General features: G+C 38.9%; 2 protein-coding genes across 2 annotated transcripts; one reads left to right on the top strand and one right to left on the bottom strand.

Annotated features, from left to right (window-relative positions):
• The first annotated feature begins 224 nt into the window (after positions 1 to 224).
• On the top strand, positions 225 to 3,111 carry LOC135468709 (3-oxo-5-alpha-steroid 4-dehydrogenase 1-like). The gene is given in 6 exon segments (XM_064747104.1): positions 225 to 565; positions 1,121 to 1,287; positions 1,771 to 1,872; positions 2,179 to 2,201; positions 2,203 to 2,331; positions 2,820 to 3,111. Coding segments are annotated over 6 exon segments (795 nt in total). The 5' UTR covers positions 225 to 242; the 3' UTR covers positions 2,871 to 3,111.
• A 10,167-nt stretch (positions 3,112 to 13,278) lies between these two features.
• Positions 13,279 to 20,950, bottom strand: LOC135466851 (EH domain-containing protein 3-like). Its single transcript, XM_064744594.1, has 2 exons — positions 19,969 to 20,950; positions 13,279 to 14,517 (listed from the first exon to the last, which is right to left on the bottom strand). Exons 1-2 carry the CDS (start codon positions 20,881 to 20,883, stop codon positions 13,828 to 13,830), a joined length of 1,605 nt encoding a protein of 534 aa, XP_064600664.1. The 5' UTR covers positions 20,884 to 20,950; the 3' UTR covers positions 13,279 to 13,827.
• Positions 20,951 to 20,962: the final 12 nt, after the last annotated feature.

Genomic DNA, 20,962 nt, shown 5'->3' with positions numbered 1-20,962 from the left:
CTCATAATATTTTCCAGACCGACAAAGTCGTTAGAACATAGAACACATTGATTTTTTTGAATATTTAAAGATGTTAAAACCACACGACGGGATAATAAATTGCTGTGCTTTAAATGAATGTATAATTTAGTATGTGTAATTTTGACACGCTCCCCCGCGAGGCCCACTTCCGGAAAGCATGTCACCCGTGACAGCCAGAGTGGGTCTGACGGAGTGATAGTTGATGCAAAAAAAGCAGCACTATGGGTGGCGCCTTAGATTCATTCGGCAGTTTTACACGTTATTTTTTGCAAAATGAGCGATCAAACCTAGAATATTTAAGCTATGTAATGCTGATTTTCGGCGTGCAATCGTTCGTGTTGTTGCAGTATTTTCCTTCGCCGTATGGCCGCCATGGCAGTTCTGCCTGGGGATTTCTCGTCAATGGCAAGTTCGCCTGGTTCACTCAGGAACTACCCGCTTTTGCCATACCAGTCCTCCTTGTAGTGTTTGCTGACTGTCCACAGCTTGGTGCCTCATCTAACAGAATTCTTCTCGGATTATTTCTGCTGCATTATTTTCAAAGGTCTATATCAATTCTGAGTTTGATATTGTTTCTCTGTGAGATTACGGCATAACACGTACAATTTTCAACGGAAGGGAGACAATCTGTTCGTTTCCACAACACGCAGATTTGTGCAAACATGCACCCTTTTTGAGTGTGAACAAGCATGCTTAATAATGATAATAATAATAAAAAAACTGAATTATTTCAGTTGTCCAACACATGGTAACTTGGGAATAAAACTATTCAGTTGAAACTCTAATCGTGTTAATTAATTATTACTGTTATCAGAAATTAAAGTTAGCCGTAAGATTTTATGGGTTTTATAGCTTAGACTTGACAAGTACCAGTATTACAAAAAGTGACATGAACTGGCAGAAAAGATATGAAAGACGATATAGCAGTTTGAAAAAGTGACCGCCATTATATAATTCAAAGACTGATCCTGAAGGACGTAGTGTTAAATTGTGAGAATAGCCTGTACGGTAATGAAGAAATGGAATGTCTCGGTAGAATAAGCAAGAAATACGTTCATAATGCACAGGTGATGACATGTATATGTTCTTGTTTTCACAGGACATTCATCTACCCGATGCTGATTAGAGGTGGCAAACCCACGCCTTTCATCCCTTATACAATGGCCATATCGTTCTGTTGTGCCAATGGTTATTTACAAGGAAGAAGCCTCACACGGTTTGTGGCTTACCCTAAAACCTGGATGACAGAACCAAGGGTCTGGATAGGTACAGACAGAAATTCAATTTTATATCTTGTGAAACATAGTATAGTTTGTTATATCATTTAGCGTGTAAAATGTCATTTTTGTCCTTCACTTCCTCTTCCAGAAGAAAGAATTGTTGTTTTGTATGTGAATATATCAGTACATCACTTTGATTAGCATGTTGTTTTCAAAAAAAATATTTTTAAAGATTAAATAAATAACTTGTTGGAAGAAATTCCAATTTCATACAAGTGGGTTATGCGTTTGCTTGGTAAAGGGACATAACTCTAACAGCCATAACTCTGTTAGACAGCCATGCGTCTATTGGTCTGGTCTAGTTCCTAGATAGAATACTATCCATTTCCTTTGAAATTGTGTTTTCCTCACTCATTGCCATAAAACTGACCATACAAAACACCAATAATAGATATGCATTCTATCTCTGTGTTTTTTTTTTGTTTTTTTTTATTTTTTATTAGTTTTTTTTATGCTATTAGTTTTGCAGGCATGTTATTATTTTTTGTGGGAATGGGAGTGAATATACATTCAGACCACATCCTCATGAACCTTAGGAAACCAGGAGAAACGGGTTACAAGATTCCTAAAGGTATGCAGGACTTAATAAAGTCATGTTAACATGAGAGAAAAGAACACAAGTGTCATGTGGACAGATTATCACCAAAAGGTACTGTAAAGGCCTTTTTTAACTTGCCTTTCACTTTCAAGTCTTCTGGCATGACTGTGACTATCCTCATTTATTCTTCTATCAGTATCATAAGAGTACTACAGTTATTATTGAGAAGGCAATTATTATATGAAATATTAATTGATTATTGCAGGACTTTATGGTGCAGATGAAGTGTGTATTGCAAAGGATGTTACTAGTTTATTAATCCTCAGGTTTTCTATGCAGGTGGAATGTTCAGCTTTGTGTCCCGGGGCCAATTTTCTTGGAGAGGTGATAGAGTGGAGTGGCTATGCATGTGCATGCTGGAATCTCCCTGCACTGGCATTTGCCTGTTTTACCTTCCTTAAACCTTGCTCCACGTGCCATGCAACACCACAGGTAAGACTGGGAACAGTTTTTCTGAAGAAGGCCTTATTAAGGGAAACAAATTTTGTAACTTAGTTGAAGAGTTTAGGTTTTCTTCCTGTGAATTTTCAAGACATGATTATTGGGTATGATTGGTTTGATTTTGAAAATGATAGTCGCTCTTTGACAGGAATGTATGGAGTTATTAAAACCAGGTTGATATCAGAAAAGGACACTCTTTAATTAAAACTTCCCTTATTCATCAATTTGTGAAAATACAGGCTTGTCTTTTTTGATGTGTGTCTGGTCGTATGTGGAAAAGTCTGCTAGCAGCCTTCGGATTGTCATGGGCCTGTGCCTGGTTTCCTCTCATCATAATTCTGGCTGACGTAGTATAAATGAAATATTCTTGAGTACGGCGTAAAACACCAGTGATATAAATAAATTATTGACTCTGTATTGACTATATTGATATCGGCACATTATTTCTTATTCCTGTATTTTGGGGTTATTTGTTTCAGATGGTACAAGCAGGAAGTTTGAAGATTACCCCAAGGAAAGAAAAGCCATAATACCATATTTATTGTAACATTGTTAATATTTGTTAGATTTATGCTGTGAGAGGAAACAAGTGTGCATTTGCTCAATTTATAATGTTTGTTTAGTAGCTGTTGTAGTTTTTGAGAGAAAACTGAAATATTTAGTACAGACATGGTGATGTCATCAGAATACACAGAATATTCTGTGGTTTTTTTTATTTTTGGTTTTTTTTTTAAGTTTGGACATAGTGAAACTGGCAACCTGCTATGCAGTTGTGTAGACCAAATACACCGTAATATCCAGGCTTTATGGCATAAAATCTCAATCAACGAGTAATGCACTCTCTTTGGTTGCAGGGCTCGGTATCTCCATGTATCAAACATGCATAATTACTATACATATTTTAACAAGTATGTATAAATCTACATGCTTGCCCTTGACTTTTAAAGCTATCTGATTAACTATTTTATTGTATGTGTTACAATGATACTGATACACTAAATCCAGTGTAAAGTCTCAGATTGTGTGGAAAGAAGCAAGTAAGGCAAGGGAGGTAACTTAACTTGATGTGTGATACACTGATTTCAGTTTACACTGACTACAGTTAATTCCTTGGACGAATGGTACCAGCTTCACAGAATGTGACGTAACTTGGCAGTTGTAGGTTTTGTATTCATATACATTCATTGCGCACAATGGTGGTCTTTGTGAAACAGACCCATTTGCCTGACATTACCGTGTACTGTCTAGACACCTAGTTGGTTAGATTCAACAAGAATCGTCAACTTTGAGGAAGCATTTTTCAAGGGAAAGAACTCTAATTCCCTTTATGCTTTGCTACATACTGAAAGTGACCAGTGCTATTTTGATTAAGTGACGAATATGGAATAGAAACCTTCGCTCTGACTTTAACATATTCCTTCAATATAAAGTGAGGGAATTTTAACTGCTATATATACATGCAAAATGTATATGATTATTTCGTTACATAATAACATGCTATATATACATGCAAAATGTATATGATTATTTTGTTACATTTAATAAAATATATGTTATGGTCTGACTTAGTTGTACTGTTCCAACACCTGGTTGGTCAGATTCATAAGGAATTGTCAACTTTGGGGTAGCATTTTTCAATGGAAAGAACTCTGATTCCCTTAACACTTCACTACATACTGGGCAGTGATGTTTTGGTTAAGTGACGATATGAAACAGAAACCTTTCCTCTGACCTTATCGTTTTCCTTTGGTTTAAAGTGAGGGAATGTGACATTAAAAAATTTAAAATCTTTATGCAATAACATGCTGTATATACATGCAAAATGTATGTTTTATCGTTACATTTGTGACCGACCCCCGATAGCGCTGTTGGTAGGGGCATATGCTTCGGGAGGGGAGGTAGATCCAGGGTCAGTCCTGGGTCGAGTTACACGTAAGACCTTAAAAGAGGAAACTGTGACTTCCTCGCTTGGTGTTCAGCATGAAAGGGATAGTGCAACGACTGGTTGACCCGTATCAGTATAATGGCTCGGCCGGGGTGGCTTACACTCATTACATTGATGAAATGTGTGCTATAGTTTTATCTCTAGTGGGCTTACCCATAGATTATTGTCTATAGAGACTAACCCAGTCTATGGGTATACTTACAATCTGTGGGTAACCCCGCTAAAGCTGTTATTGTATGAATTAGTTGTACTTTATTGTTCCTGTTGAAAGCTTCTGATAAAATTCTGTTGTCTTGCATTATGCCTATTTCTAAGGAGCATATAGCGTAGAATGAGAGGTGTCACTGAATGCACGCAAAGTTTGCATGCTGTAGAACACAGTAAATTTTGCTGTCTGAAATCAAGCTCTTCACAGTTTATGCATTTTAAAAAAATTTCCGTTGACGAGGGGCATCAGTCATTTTTGCTTTTATGGAGTCTATGAAATCTGTGTGTTTCAAGTTCAAAAGTACCAAACAGATAATTTATGGATTATTTTGTGAATACCTCCGCAGAGATAACTATATGTCTAAACATATAGTCTATAGGCCTATAGTCTACTCTTCCTAGCCCTTATAGCAGACCATTGAATTAAATTGGAGGGGTAATTGTTAAAAAAGAAAACCCCCCAAAACCACATCTTTGTGTAAAAACACATATATTTTATGTTATAGGACCCGTTTTGTCGGTATGGAATTTAGTTCTAAACGTGTAATTACGTTAAGTTGGCCATTGTGCATGGAACGCCGCCGTGCATGTCCACACGGAACCTGTATCTGTGCAGTAGCAATAACCAAAGCAAAACCTAGTTCAAGATATATCCAGTTACATATATTTATTAGGAAATTTATATGCATGGACCGTGTAGCGAGTGAGATGCACTTGGCTCAGTGCTAACCGTTAGGTATGCAACTCCAGTACTGTTGGCACACGAGTTACGGTTCAATCCTGCTCGTGGGCCATCCTGGAATTTCTAAGGATCACAGTCCTCGACCCCGCTTTCATTGATCTGGGGTGTGTGTGTGGCGGGGGGGGGGGGGGGGGGGCGTGGTGATGGAAAGAATGAGTCTGCAGTTATCGTGGGCGAATAGGCGCAGTCTTTCTTCTGTTGCACTCTTTCTTCCGAATATCCAGTATATGCTTATATGTCATGCACACGTGGGGAAGCTCGTCTGTAATTTTTGTCATAGGCTCATGCCTTTTGCCAGGGCACTCTGGATTGCTCCACTCTTAAAACTTATCGCCATGGTATGCCCTATATAGGTGATGAAATCTTGAATATGACATAAAAGAATATCAACTAAAAGTGAACATATGATGCACTTAGGACTGGACCAGTATTCCCATCGTATACACTAACAGCTCGCATCCCACGATAACATAGTTCCACGTGTGCATGTATTTGGCTGTGTATCACATCCAGGCTGGGTTCTGTATACGAGTCGCCATAGCAGCACACGTGGAAAACAGCACATCAGAGCTACCACAGGATCTGTCTGGTGTTGGTGTCCTAGTTGCGAGAAGATACATATACACAGCAACGTTTCTTTTTTAGGTATGGGCGTAAATGAATGTACCCACGTCGCCGAGTAGTCTGTTTTTGCTCCTGTATAAGACCCTGACATAGCCTGCTGCTGCCAGCATGCTATGTGGTGTATATAGCCTTCACTGGTGTAATGATCATCATGTGCTCACACGCTATATTTATCTTTCACCCAGATTTTTGTCGTCCGATTATGTTAGCCCAGGCATGGACAGCTCTCGCTAGTTCGGCTGTATGTGGCTTTAAGTCATCCGATTTGTTTGATACCATGCAGACAAAGAAGTGCAACAATAATTAAACGAGGATTCATAAAGTATTACTTGAACACATGCTTCACCGGTTTGAGCCATTAGAATAATACAGCTATGTGCCAAATTCCACAACAGAGCAAAAACGACCATAATTTTGTCGAAAACTGACGAAAAAGTCCAAACTTTGAAGTTGACCTACAATTGTCTCGGGGAAGCATTGGTAATTAATGCTTAAATTCTCGCGAAGCCACACTGAAGTAAATTTCAGTTCAATATGACACATGGTTTTGAAAATGAAAGAGTTTGGAAAACAGGTGTACGTGGTAACCGTTTGAAAACAATTCCCAATCCGAAATAACAAAAACTGTCAAAATCTTACGGAAAATGGGCGGAACGGACCGAAACCCGAAGTTTCAATTCGCTGAGACATTTTGGGAGAAAAAATTACAGAAAACTGAAATCCAAAATACGACATAAACATGGTCATAAGCCGCAAGAAATGCGGACATGATCTATTGCCTATTAAAATTCGCGTGGGGAAAGCCAGTTTCGATTTAACACGATAAACTGTATACACTATACAATACCGAGTCAAACCTAAATTTTACGGCGTCGTCTAAAGAATTTTCCCTCGATGCCGACGACAATAAACAGACATTTGACAATGACTTGGATGTCCAGTACTCGAGGTCTTTGCCAATGACTCAGATGTCCAGTGCTCGAAGTCTTTGATAATGGCTCGGCTGTCCAGTGCCTGAGGTCTTTGCCAATGACCGGGATGTCCTGTGCTCGAGGTCTTTGCCAATGACTCAGATGTTCAGTGCTTGAGGTCTTTGCCAATGACCGGGATGTCCTGTGCTCGAGGTCTTTGCCAATGACTCGGATGTCCTGTGCTCGAGGTCTTTGCCAATGACTCGGATGTCCAGTGCTCGAAGTCTTTGATCATGGCTCGGCTGTCCAGTGCCTGAGGTCTTTGCCAATGACCGGGATGTCCTGTGCTCGAGGTCTTTGCCAATGACTCAGATGTTCAGTGCTTGAGGTCTTTGCCAATGACTCGGATGTCCAGTGCTCGAGGTCTTTGCCAATGACTGGAATGTCCAGTGCTCGAGGTCTTTGCCAATGACTCGGATGTCCAGTGCTCGAAGTCTTTGCTAATGACTCGGATGTCCACTGCTCGAGATATTTGCCAACGACTCGGATGTCCTGTGCTCGAGGTCTTTGCCAATGACTCAAATGTTCAGTCCTCGAGGTCTTTGCCAATGACTCGGATGTCCAGTGTTCGTGGTCTTTGCCAATGACTCGGATGTCCAGAGCTCGAGCTCTTCGCCAATGACTCGGATGTCTAATGCTCGAATTCAGCTTCCGCGCTAGACCGGCTCTATCTTGCCGTTATGCAGATACCTGTCGAGGTCAAGTGCATGCTCCTGTTCGGCAAAATTGACATTCATACGTAAGGTCTGTATCTGAGGTCAATCAAATGAAAAAATGTGTAAGCAGTATCTACATTGCAAGATGATGGTGTATCTCCACGATTTGACAGAATGATGCATGTAGATGTAATACACCCTTTTGGTGTAGCGGAATGCGACAGCATGCAGATAAATCGCGTCATATATGCCAATATATATACATAAAGGCATTTCTTTAGCGCAATACGTCAATTTCATCAGTAGCGCATGCAGAGAGAGCATCACACGCGCAACTGGCGAATGACCTGCGACAATCCAGCACGAAACAAGCGCGAATCCAGCACGAAACATGGTCGCGGAAGAACGACAATAATAAGTTTCATGGGCTGAGGAGACATACGCCATGCACCAACCTTTGGCAGTTGAAAAGCGAACAATCAACAGGCGTATTTTCCCGTGTAAGACACACTGGGCTATATTCGGATCGCTGTTCTCGTGTTGATCCCATGCACGCGAGAACGAGATTCCATGCTCTCTCCACATGTGCTCTTTTTACACTTACATATTCGTATCATACAGCTGGCACGACAACACTGTACTCGGGGTGCACAGTGTAATGTGGATTCGAACACGCCCACTGATCTTCACCAACATATGGTGCAGGCAAATGGTCTCCAATGAACAAATTTCATGTAAGACCACATAAATGACCTTACTAACGCTGTCGACCGCTTACTAACAGTGTCATGTAATGACGAAAATAGCGTTTTAATTATAAGTGTATAGCTCAGGTGTACGTGATTGTATGTTAAGTGTGATGACAACACCGCATTTTGAGTAATTGACTACCAGCGACGTTTGTTTTTTTTGTTTTTTTTTGATTGGTGTTTTACGCCGTACTCAAGAATATTTCACTTATACGACGGCGGCCAGCATTATGGTGGGTGGAAACCGGGCAGAGCCCGAGGGAAACCCACGACCATCCGCAGGTTCCAGCGACGTTTAATAAATTGCATTTTTTTTGTACCTAATTCTGCACGAACTATGGTGCTATGGGGTGTACAAATTGGTCCCATAGACGCATTTACATGAACAGTTAGAACAAGACCTTTACTGAGATAAATTTACAACATGCCGTATTTCACAGGTTATGTGCATGTGACCATTTGGCACTTACCACATTGTCGTCGCTGCTCTGTTTTACTCTGTAAAATCCTCTTTTAGATTCTAGCAGTTTGTATTCCAAACATCACTTATCAGAATCGATACTCACGTGTACATATAAACTATATAGGGCGATGATCACTGTGCATAAATGAGTGTAAATATGCTATATTTGTGATATTACTGGAGACCTAGTCTTTATCAATCTACATTGTCTTATGTAACAGTTATATTTTTCGAAATTCAACTATCTGGACTCCTGCATTTCGTATATAGGTTTTAACAAATATATCCCCTCCTCAACCCTGGTTTCAGAAGAGGTTGTTAATTTACACAGCTGGCTTATGCACCAACATGCATGAGAACCCGAAAAAGGGAAGCATTACGTGGATCAAGTTTCCGTTTAGGAAGTGGGCACGCCCTGTAGGCCTATATAGCGTGAACGTATGCTCTGGACAATATCATACAGTTATAGTTACGTGCACCAACCTGTACATCAGTGTAGTCAACAATGCTAGTATTATACAGACACTTTTATCTGATGGCATACATGTATACAAATGATTTACGCTGTTAATGACACTTCTACAGGTTATAACGTGTCAACTGGTGTACATGCATGGGTGAACAACAACACGGTTAATTCGCCAAACTCATAGGGAACTGCTAGCTTATATTTACGAGAAACAAACGTTGTTCAGTCCTACTTTAATTTAGTTAAGCGATTGGAGAGTATTCTGCGGTATCCAGTACTCGTATTCCATTTGAATGACATTAGAAAAGTCTGGAAGAGCCCATACTTGGCACTGACATTGATAATAATTACGCTGAGATTGCCATAGTTTGGAACTAATATCCCAAGTGATAATCGACGAGGTTCAGAGATCTCAAATGTGCCTAGAGCTGTTTGATAAGCAAATGCCAACTTGAAATGGCACAAAGTTTGTCATTATTATACATGTATACATCTGACTCTAAAGGCTCAGTACGTCTTTCTGTTCGTTTTATCTTTTCCTTGTACCGTTTTCAAAGGATTTTCATGAAACTTGACAGATGTGTGGAGGACAATAAGAAGTGTGTGAGGTTTTTTTGGTTCCGTTCATATTTTTCGAAGTTGACGCCGTTTTAAGAAAGAATTTGTGCCTGCACGAGACCTTATCAATGTCACTCCCCTTAAAGTTATCTGAAACGTGCTGGATATATGGGAACAATGACTAGTAGGCCTTGATGTACATGAGGTCTCTTTTGTTCCATTCTGTGAATTATTTTCCTAATTACCACCATTTGACGACAGATTTTGGACTTGAATAAAATGAGACCCCGTCAACGCAACTCTTGGTTCTCAGCGAATTTTATTAAAACGTGGGTTACGTATTGGGGACAACTGTCAGTATGGGTGAAGTTTCTTGGTTCAAATCCATGAATTGTTTTCCATATTACCTACGCTGAAAGTCAGAATATAGACTTATTCAACCCAAACAGTAAAGTTCTCAACCGATCTTCTTAAAACTTGGTAAATGTAAAGGTGGCAATATGTAGATTTGGGTTTGGTTTAGCAGGCCTTATTGTCAAAGTCCAATCTGGGACTAAGACCGTCTATCTTAATCCCATGTCCAGTAAACAGTGCTCGATGACTGGGAAACGCTCTGAATTTCTGATGCGGGGCCGGGGCATATGCCATGTTACTATGACTCTTGTTTGTTATGCCTATGAAACTCAAGCTGGAGTTGACCTCACGTTACACAATTCCTCAGAACACTGATACACTGCATGGGAAGTACTAGGATATGTGAGACACCTACATTGCACATATTACAACCAAAACTTCATGCAGATACCTTGTTTCACATATACACATGTAATTTGGTCAGTTTTTCAGTCAACATCGATTACAGATCAGAAATGCTCTTCATTTGACATGAAATGACTGCCATGGCGTACAGGACATGTTTAAAGAGTTGTCTTGGCCTTCAGGTTCAAGGTGTCCTCAGAAATTCAATTACGTTATGCAGTTACAGGAAAAGAAGGATAAAGTTTGCAATTTGGTTATCCAGCTGGCAGCACTTAGGGATTGGAATTTTCCGGACCTTTCCTCCTGTTAGCGCACTATAACCTAGACGTGATCTCAGAGTGGTCCCAGGTAACATAAGCAGTTCAACAATGACATTGTGTCCTTAAACAAAATAATATTCTGAGGGATGTGCACACACATAAATGTACGGGTATGGGCCATCTTGTACAAAAACATGTACCTCGTCTTTTCAGCCGTACAATGTCAACTTTCTGAAAGAAACTTCTTGTATATTGCAATAATTTTATGTTCCAACAATTTCACACTGAACACCAAGAGTATGAAAGAAGGAAACCATCAGCATTCTCCTTACTGCAGAGTAGTCTACGTACACAGACTGTTGGTTGAGAAATATTTGGATACGCCATATTCAAGGCTGCTGTGATTGGGCAGCCATGAATGTAGATTCATTTGCAGTCATTACTGCCAGATAAATGTGTGTTAATTCCTCTGCCCCTTCGCATATCAAAAGGGCAACTTTAAATGCAATTTATGCAAATTAATTTGATTTTGGAGTGAAAACTATATCCGTTGGAGTGGACAGATTCAAAGCTTCAAGACTACAATTTTATCCGTCTACACGAAATAATGCCTTGAGAATATGTTGGAAAAAACACCTTGCAAAGAGCAAGAAGGTTGAAGAATTACAGTATAAGGACATTGTACATTATTACACATGTACCCTAATTCTTCAGCCTTTTCACCTGAATATTCTGAGAGATGTAGGGAAGTAATTTCACCAAATTATACGAAGCTGGCATCTTAAGTGACAAAACAAACCATTTTCACAAAAAGTGCATGCAGAAATTCCAATGAAAAAAGTGCTTTAGATGTTGAAAAGGTTGAAGATTTACAGAAATCAATAAATAAAAACTCAACAGCTTCTACAAGGCGCCCATTAGGTTTATTATAGACTTGATTTTATTATTCTGACCTGACCAACAATGTTGACCAATAACATGTAGTACAAACAGCTAATTTTTCCATTAAGTACTGATGTACTTTTTATAAGTACTGTACTAAACATTTACAAGACTAAAGCACTCGGGACAGCTGGATGTAAATATTCATGTGTTAGCCAATAAATTTGTGTCCTGGATTTTCCCTATCACGTTTATATTTTGTTAGTGCTCATCATTAAATGTAAAAGATTTACAAATATGCGTTGAAGAATTTCCACATCATATCACATTACTTTTAATAATGCTGGTCTCCATTTTACTAATTCTAGAATATATCTATGATCTATTATTTCATTGCTGGTATTTATCACCTGTAAAATGGACTAACCTACATCGACTTTTTCAACACAACATATTTTGCTGTCAAAATAAGGATACTTATATCACTTCATGTAAACAAAAAAAAAGTAATAAAAGAAAAAAAAAATAAAGAAAAAGATTAAGCAATAATGAGTTATTAATGTCTTAATATGGCTTAAATTTTAAGCTATTCAGCAGTCAAACCAAATTCAAACCTTTCTACAATTTGATGGTTATCAGAAAACTTACAATGCAGTGAGTTCCATTCTCAAATCAACAAAGAAATCATCGAGTTCAAAAATAAGACATCTGTCATAAGACATCTATCAGCACTTCATAAATGGACATCAGTCCACTGGTTAATGTAAACACCTCAAGCAGTCCTTTTGAATGATATCTATGGTACTATTCAGAGAGATCACTAAATACAAGGTAGGTTGGTTCTTCTGCATTTCCTAGTTACATATAAATATAGCCTTTCTTTTGCACAGAAATCAAACTCGCTACTCCTCCACATGCACCTTTAGAAGAGCTGGGATTGACAGGTGAAAAAAAAAAATGTTTTTCAAACATCTAGCTATAGACTTCTGCAAACATTATGAGTCACACTGAGATACAATAAGATAAGTGATGTCATGTTCTAAAAAATCAAAAATGATTTGCAACTTGTAAGGTACAATGCAAAGTACATGTATACCTTAATTCTTGAACCATGGACAGTCTAGTCAAAACTGAAAAAAAATTTATTGCAGGTCCATGTTTTTGCCACAAAGGACATCAAAGAATGTTTCTTCATTGATCTAATCAGTAGTGCAATGGGTCAAGTTACACTTTTGTATCTTTAATAGTGTCAGTAAATGTATAACTGGTATTTGTGACATTTATGTTCAAGGCCAAAATGCTAGCATTACATTGCATAACATGAAATTTTGCATGCATGCACATACATATACATGTACTTAAATCTGGACAAAACAAAGGCTTGAGCATACATAAAACATAATCATGCACAAACATATAAAACCCACAAATTATGCATGTGGACATGCGTGTCCGATTTCTAGTTGATCTTTGTATTAAAGTAAAGCAAGAGCATAAACAAGGTTTATTTACATTAATCTTAAAATGATAGTGAAAGGCTGCCATAAAAATATACATATTGCGATAATACACATTTAATAAACCTTCAATTACACATAAATGTGTGAGTTGCCATATCTATATGCATATGTAACTATATGTAAATATGAGGCATACCACACTGCTCTTACTGACGTGCATTTTAGCTGACATCTGACAGGAAACCTCCTTTCATAATTTTATTATTATGAATTCAATGTGCAAAAAAACCTAACTGAAGACATAACAGAATTAATACTGGCTATGTTAACAGATGATGTCAGTAAAGTCAGAAAATTATTCCACTGTACTATGAAAGAAGGTGTAATGTTTTGTCTCAGTTGTCACCTAAGAAAACCATCAGGAAGATGAATTAATTCCAGTCATTTTCAGTCATCATGATTTATCTCAACTATACCTACCAACTACTGCTGTGTCATGACTAGAGTGGTCGTCAGTCAATGTGGACTAACAGATTATGGTGAAAACACCTGGCTGAGGTGGTCTGGATGGTCAGCTGATAACAGTGAGAACTGATGATTAGTACAAGATGATACACAGAGATATTGATTGACAATTACACTGACCGAATGGTCAATGTGAAAACTGACCAACATTCACACCTTATTCTGGATGGTCAGTTGATGACACACACTCAACTGGACAGCATAATACAAGAGATGTTTACAGGTCTCGTTTGGATGGAGGTATTAAATGTTTTGGCAGAATAGCTGGAAGTTCATGTCCGTCGAGTTTAATCTTTATCAGGTGATTCGCTAGAGCCCATTCGTCAGAGTCTAACATACCATCCCTATCCACATCAGCCAGCTTCCAAATCTTGCCCAGGACGTTGTTCGGCAATTTGCTGCGCACCATCTCTGCCTTGGCTGCAGCTCCAGTGATTTTACCATCGGTTGGATTGAGCTTGTCAAAGACCTCATCATATTCGTAGCGAAGTTCATTCACTACCCATTCTGCCTCATCTCGGCCTTTGTCCACGCCTTCCCCTCGGCCAATTCCAAACGGACTCTCCTCGTAGTTCTCAAATGCTCCACCTTTGACACGTTTCTCTTCAAACTGCGCCTCCTCCTCTTTCGGTATCATCTGCATCAGTCGAGCGATGTCATTGGATAACATGTCATCAACAGCTTCCAGCAGTTTGGGCTTTATTTGATGGAACTTGCTGAAGTCATGATGTTGTAGTTGTTCCTTCATTCGGGCTAAGTTAGGAAAATCACCTGGGGAAATTTGGTGATCTCTCTGAATAGTACCATAGATGTCGTTTAAGTTGTTGATAAGCTCCTTCTTTTTGCTGTCCTTCCCAAACATTGAAGGCATTTCCTTCTTGAGGGCACTGATGATGTAAGCATGGACCTGGCAGAAAAAGAGAATACAGAATACACATTAGTTATGTTCGTATGTACTTATTTATTTATTTGATTAGTGTTTTACGCCATACTCAAGAATATTTCACTTCTACGACAGCAACAGCCTTATGGTGGGAGGAAACCAGGCAAAGCGTTGCAGAAATGCAAGACCATCTGCGGATTGCTTGCAGACCTTCCCATGTACGGACAGCATGCGTTGGACTTGAACTCACAGCAACTGCTTGGGTAAGAGGCTCTTGGGTTATTAGCCACGCTGGCACACTAACCACCTTGGCAATGGAGGCCTCCTGTTCATATGTTGGAACTACATGTACAAGAACTCTGTCTAACCTGTACAATGGATGCCACTGTCATGTGGAAACAATACAACTATATTGCGCACTATTGTGGTAGATGACCTACAACACTGGCAATTCTACACCCTTTCTAAATGCATACTGTACTATGTCTAGGGTTACTATTGTGGTTAGCTACATGTAAGACAACATCTTGTAACATTAAACATCAAATTCAATCAATATCAAATTATCAATGTGGATAAACTGAATCACAAACTGTGGCCATTGTATATGCAAAATGGCTTCATCAAATTAGAGCACCAGTAGTATTAAATCAGCTACAGCTATTTTATGACCCATCCACTCAATCCTTATTTCACTGCATGAACATGTACCAGGCAGTATTTCAGTATGCATGTATATGGTCTGCTAGGCTAATACGGATTCTTTTAATTCCAGATTTAGTCCTACTCCAGACTTCAGAGCCTAGAACTATGACACAATTTCTATGTGATACATGTATATATACATATTGTACCACTTCGCGAGTCTACAGTGGTCATCAAATACTTTTAATACAAAGCCTGGCCCCAAAACCACATTCCTACAGTGTTTGTCTACCTCCAAATCTGGTGTAAAATTACTTAAGACATAGGATAAAATTCACAATACACCACACACTAGTGCGGGAGTAACAATAAGACAACCCCCTGCTGCCCGCAGAAACCTTGATCTGGCAACATTCACTTCTTCACAAAAACTGCTCTTCCAAAATTTAATATACATGTGTGATGATTCTGATTATGTTTGCAGCAAAATACATCACAGTTGTATTGTAAGAGACAAATGAAACCGGACCTGAGGCAGATGTGACTTCCATTGTTCGCAAGAAAATAATGTGCAAGATAACAGAGATATACATGTATGAGAGAATATAACTTAAGTTAAAGGAGAAACTTTTCATCACAATGGTACTTTCAGTTTCCAGAATAAGAGATCAAGTTAAGCAAGGGTTGCACACAGTGGCCAGTTGTATTGTGTTGTACAACAGCTTGAATTACAGTTGGGTTTAGCCATAAAATGTACCATATGAATACTGGTGCAAAATACACACAGCATATATGACTTAACTTTTTTATAGTGTTCCTAGTATAACTCACATGTACCATGCATGCATACCCAACGTGCCATTAACTTAATTGACATTTACCACACAGTAAAATTGCTAGTAATGAAACCTTTCCACAAGCAGACAGTGCACCATGTATAGTAATTAACAAACACAGGCTAGAGGATACACAAGCTTATAATGTGCATGTATGTACACATCATGTCAGGTGCAACATATATACTGATAGTGATACAAGGCAATTAAAGGTAACTGATCACTGCCACTTTTAATATTACTGCAATCTGAATAGTCGATTAAGATATTAAGTGCATCTGCATATAAAATGGACATGTACACATGTACAAGTACATGAGCAAAAACTGTATGTATGCAGGAGAACTCTGAAATTCTCCCAAAATTCTTAATGTATTCTGGTCATACTAATTTCACAAATATATTTGGCTGCTTACATTTCAGTTACTGCTAACATACTGAAATGTGTTTATATATAGTACGGTTTTAGGGACATGTATTGTAAGGTATGGTTCTATCACTGAGCAGTACAATGAAACAAATGAATAGGCTCAGCAGCCTTTGACACATTATGATGAAAAGAAAAAAAAAGTTGGAATAATTAAATAAAACAATTTCCTAAATGCTTTACCTAGCTATAATTGATATTGTATAAAGAAGTGCATGTATACATATTTCCTAGTAGAGGTTCATGTGGCTGTAGGCCTGAGGATTAAAACCCAGCGTGTGTTACAGATGGTGTTCTGGAGATTGTGTACTTAAGAACACCAGATGGTAATGAGCAGTCATGTTGACAGAGATTGTGTAGGAGGTTGAGCTATGTGTACAAGACAATCAATCATGATCTAGCTGAGCCAACTGAATACTGAATCTATCTACAGTACATATGGTCAAATACTGTGTACATGTGACATACTTGTATACTGGTATTCTATGTGTTACAGGTCTAACTTGTTCATCATGTACAGCATATAACCTGCAAGCACTGCATACATGGAACACAGTCGCATGTTTACTGTATACGTATGTAGACTTGAGCATGTATAACCTAACAAAATGAAAACATCAAGATACATGTATTTACCTTGACATGTATTAAGATTAACCGGGGAACTATACATATATATGACCTATGAAAACACACTCAATGCTACAATATAAAATGCGATCATAAGATGTTAATTATGTTCATTTCAAAGAATTTGAACATTTCCACACCGCCACAAAATTGCGCAGTCAGATCTCAGAGAAATTGAAACTCAAGTTGGATGAGGTCAGAGCATTGGAAACTTAGTACGGGCGAATTCAGAACAATTTGGCAGCTGGGGTTGGATGAGGTCAGAGTCATGATGAACTCGTAAAACTTATCCCTCCTGTAACAAGAAGGCCCAAAGTTACATGTATGAACTCATTTGTTCTTTCCTTTATTAAGTCACAATTATCAGTAAAACATATATGAAACACATACACAGTGCAACGTCACAGAAAAAAATGATGCATTCTACTGTCATTTGGATTTTTTGTTGTATCTTGTCCTCCAGTCACCCATTGGCAAGTCAGGTTGGAGGTCAAGCAGCTGGCAACTGGTGTTAAATGAGGTCAGAGCAACTGGTGAATGGTTGGAGGCGGTCGGACATGTCGAGAGAAAATGGCAACTGAAGTTGGATGCGCAGGCCTCTCACACATAAATTAATACAAACAAAAAATAAAATGGCCAAAGGCTACAAAATCTTCAAGCTGTTGCCCCTGCAATGAATATACACTAAGGAGTTAAAGTGTTCAATGAACCTGCATGTACTGTTCATGTACATATGTGTAGGTGCTATTTGTATCCTGGTACATGTAGCTATTGCCGTGTTTCAGTACATGTGTTTCAGTCCATCCCTTTACAAGTAACATTTCCTTTGACCCCTATTCACCTCAATAGAGCTTTTGATACTTACACGTCCATACAAGTTATAAGCATTTTGCCCTTAAAAATAGTGAAGAAATAAATGACGGTTTTGACACTGTCACATTAAAACTTGTACATACAGAGAAATCTGGTTTTCCTCTTACAACCATTGTTATAATTCTTAGAAAGATGAACGTTTCAATTTGCTTTTCAGTTTTGAAAAGTGGTGCTGCTACTCTTCTAATTCGGCACAGCATTATGATGTAAAACAGCTGCAGGTAGTCACTATGAGTTAGGACAAATTTCAACTGGAAAGTGCAGACATGACTTATACCTGTACATACAAACACACTATCCATTTATATTTATCTTCCCAAACCTGAGAATGATATACATTATTTACTGACAACCCAACCATATATAAAAAGGCAACTGCTTCTTCATGGCTCTCTATTTTTGTCTTTTTTTAGTCAGCCAACTAAAAATTCATACAAATTAATCTAGATGAAAGTATGGGTTTCATCAATAAATCAAAATCTATTTTTATCTTCAAAAAAACATTCAACAGCTGTCAGCACAACAATGCTATATTAAAACATGTAGGTATGGCTATGTCTGAGTCACCAGCACATGGAGCATCATGCATGCATGTGTCAACCACAGAATTGAGACACAGCCCCGCCCTGTCCAACTGACACCGATGCCCAAAAGCAAATACAGCACACCTGTGTGAGCAAATATACTATCTTCAAGTCTTACTCTGGACATTCCTCTACCCTGACTTTACAGCCACTGACATACATGTACCTTCTGTCCTGTAGTTTAGTACACTTGAATACTAACTACCTACTGTATCTATCCACTACATGGCCAAGTACATGTACTAAAAGCAATAGTGACACAGGTCTCTCGGCTTGACACTTAAAATACCAGCCAATGGATGTATACACAATATGGAATATTAATCTGTAAAGTAGAACTACATTTTAGTGCTCAGGTTTAGAATATATTTGCCCCTGTCCTACTGAAATGAATCCTTTCAATAGCAAGTTCCAATATCGATACAAACAGCCAACTTGAACTTGGAAGAATGATTCAATCATTTTCATCACATTTACTTTACCCTTGGCCAAGTGAATACCTTCTGACACTAATCTGTTCCAGTCACACAAGATGTTCACAGGAGTAGGGGGTGAAATATTACTTAGTCCTGTCTTAGGGGTCACTTAACCATAACGAGAATGTTTCTACAAGCCAAGATATTTTCTAGTCTTGAATAAGTTTCTTATGCTGTGTTCATGAATTTGAAATAAATAAGGGGTCAATCTGCTACAAAAATTTATTAATCATGGGGCCAATATCGACAAACCTACAAAGCATTTGACCTTTAGAACGCCCTTGTAAATTTCATGATTAAAGAGAACCTGAAATAACATTCTGTAAGAGCAACTAATATCAGAGCCTTGCTATCAATCTGGCAAGCTGGAATTCTAACATACCTCCAAAACATTTAAAACATATGGAACATGGTGCAACACATGCACGCCTAGCAAATGCGTTATCGAGAATTTTGAGATCAAATGGCCTCAATATTTCCTAACAGTATGTACATGTACAGCCGTTCGTTCTCAGACACTGGACAAGTCTTGCCTGCTGTGCGTAAGTTTGGTGAATTGAACATGGTACGCTATATTTTATTTCTTAATTAGCACACTGTGACATGTGTACATACATTGGATGGTGTACCAGCTTCGCGACAGTATGATCGATTTGGGCTTACATAGTGCACCTTTCAATTCGTACACTTCACCCAAATGTGGGTCCAGTTTCAAGGTGGAGGAAACCATTGAAACCTTGAAATATTGATCCTAAAGCTCCAGCTAAGTGAAATTTGGACTCAACAAATGTCACTGGTCACAGTCAGCCACTGCACAACAGCTTATGACATCCACCAAGAAACACCACTTAGCCAATAATAGCCATTCCCTGTCTATACTGGCAGCAAAGATCTCAAGGACAAAGACTTAGAGGAACTGTCTCCCTCTCAATTTTGGCTGAAAATAAAAAACATTATGAACACCATGCGTCACCAATTACACATGTACTGTTGTACTTTTATACCTTTGCTAATCGTGCCCTCTTGATCAAATCATTCAACTTCCTCAACGCAGCATTTCTGGGAAGGGCTTGAATATCGTGGAACAAATCTTGTTCTTCTAATTCAAAGAGTCTTCTGTTCATGTCATACTGCAAGGGCTGGTCCCAAAATGATCCAATGTAAACTCGTGCAACTTCTGGAGTATTAAGCACTTTGCCCAAGGACCACATCAGAGCACCATAAACACGCATCAACTGCTGATGATCAACCATATCAGCTTTGTTTAGCACAATCCGTATCTTATCATCGTATCCTTTAATGGCTTCAATGGCTCGTCTAAACTCATCAGAGATGTCCAGCTTGTGAGCATCGAAGAGTAAAATGATGCGGTCAACACGTTCTGCAAACCATTCCAAAACTCCTGCAAAATCATAGCCTCTGTCAACTCTCTGTTTCTCTCCTGAGAGAATACCCGGTGTATCAATGATGGACAGACTATTTATCACAGGGTTATTTAACTGGGAGCATTGGAAACGGTTGAGAAAGGCGTTACCAAACTTTGTCAGCGGTCGGAACTGTTTCTTTGTGTCAACAACCAAAGCGTTCCCAGGAATGACACCTTCTTGTTCACTATACATGACAGCTATAAACCGATCGGTCGTCGGCTCGGGGCCAATTCGTATTCCTGGAAAATCTTGTTCCAGAAGATATCTGATGAAAGTGGTTTTCCCCGTGGAATACTGACCGATAAGCAAAACCATGGGTTTGGCATCAAAATCTGGATCGTCAAGGGGCGGTGAGTGAAAATCGTGAAATTTGTAGAACTCTTCCAATGGATGAAGTTTGGACCGATACAGTCTTTTCAACCCGTCGACGACACTGTCGTACACTTCGGGCTCCCTTCGTCTCCTATCATCTCCCGATAGCCACCGCTTCATCTTGACAGTCGTGCAACACTCGGTTTGCTAAAATCGTTCTATCATAAGATCAGGCGACCGGCTTCTCCACTACACACCC

This window comes from Liolophura sinensis, chromosome 6 (genome assembly GCF_032854445.1).
Source record: "Liolophura sinensis isolate JHLJ2023 chromosome 6, CUHK_Ljap_v2, whole genome shotgun sequence".
Taxonomy (NCBI): domain Eukaryota; kingdom Metazoa; phylum Mollusca; class Polyplacophora; order Chitonida; family Chitonidae; genus Liolophura; species Liolophura sinensis.
This window is presented reverse-complemented; position numbering and strand designations above follow the sequence as displayed.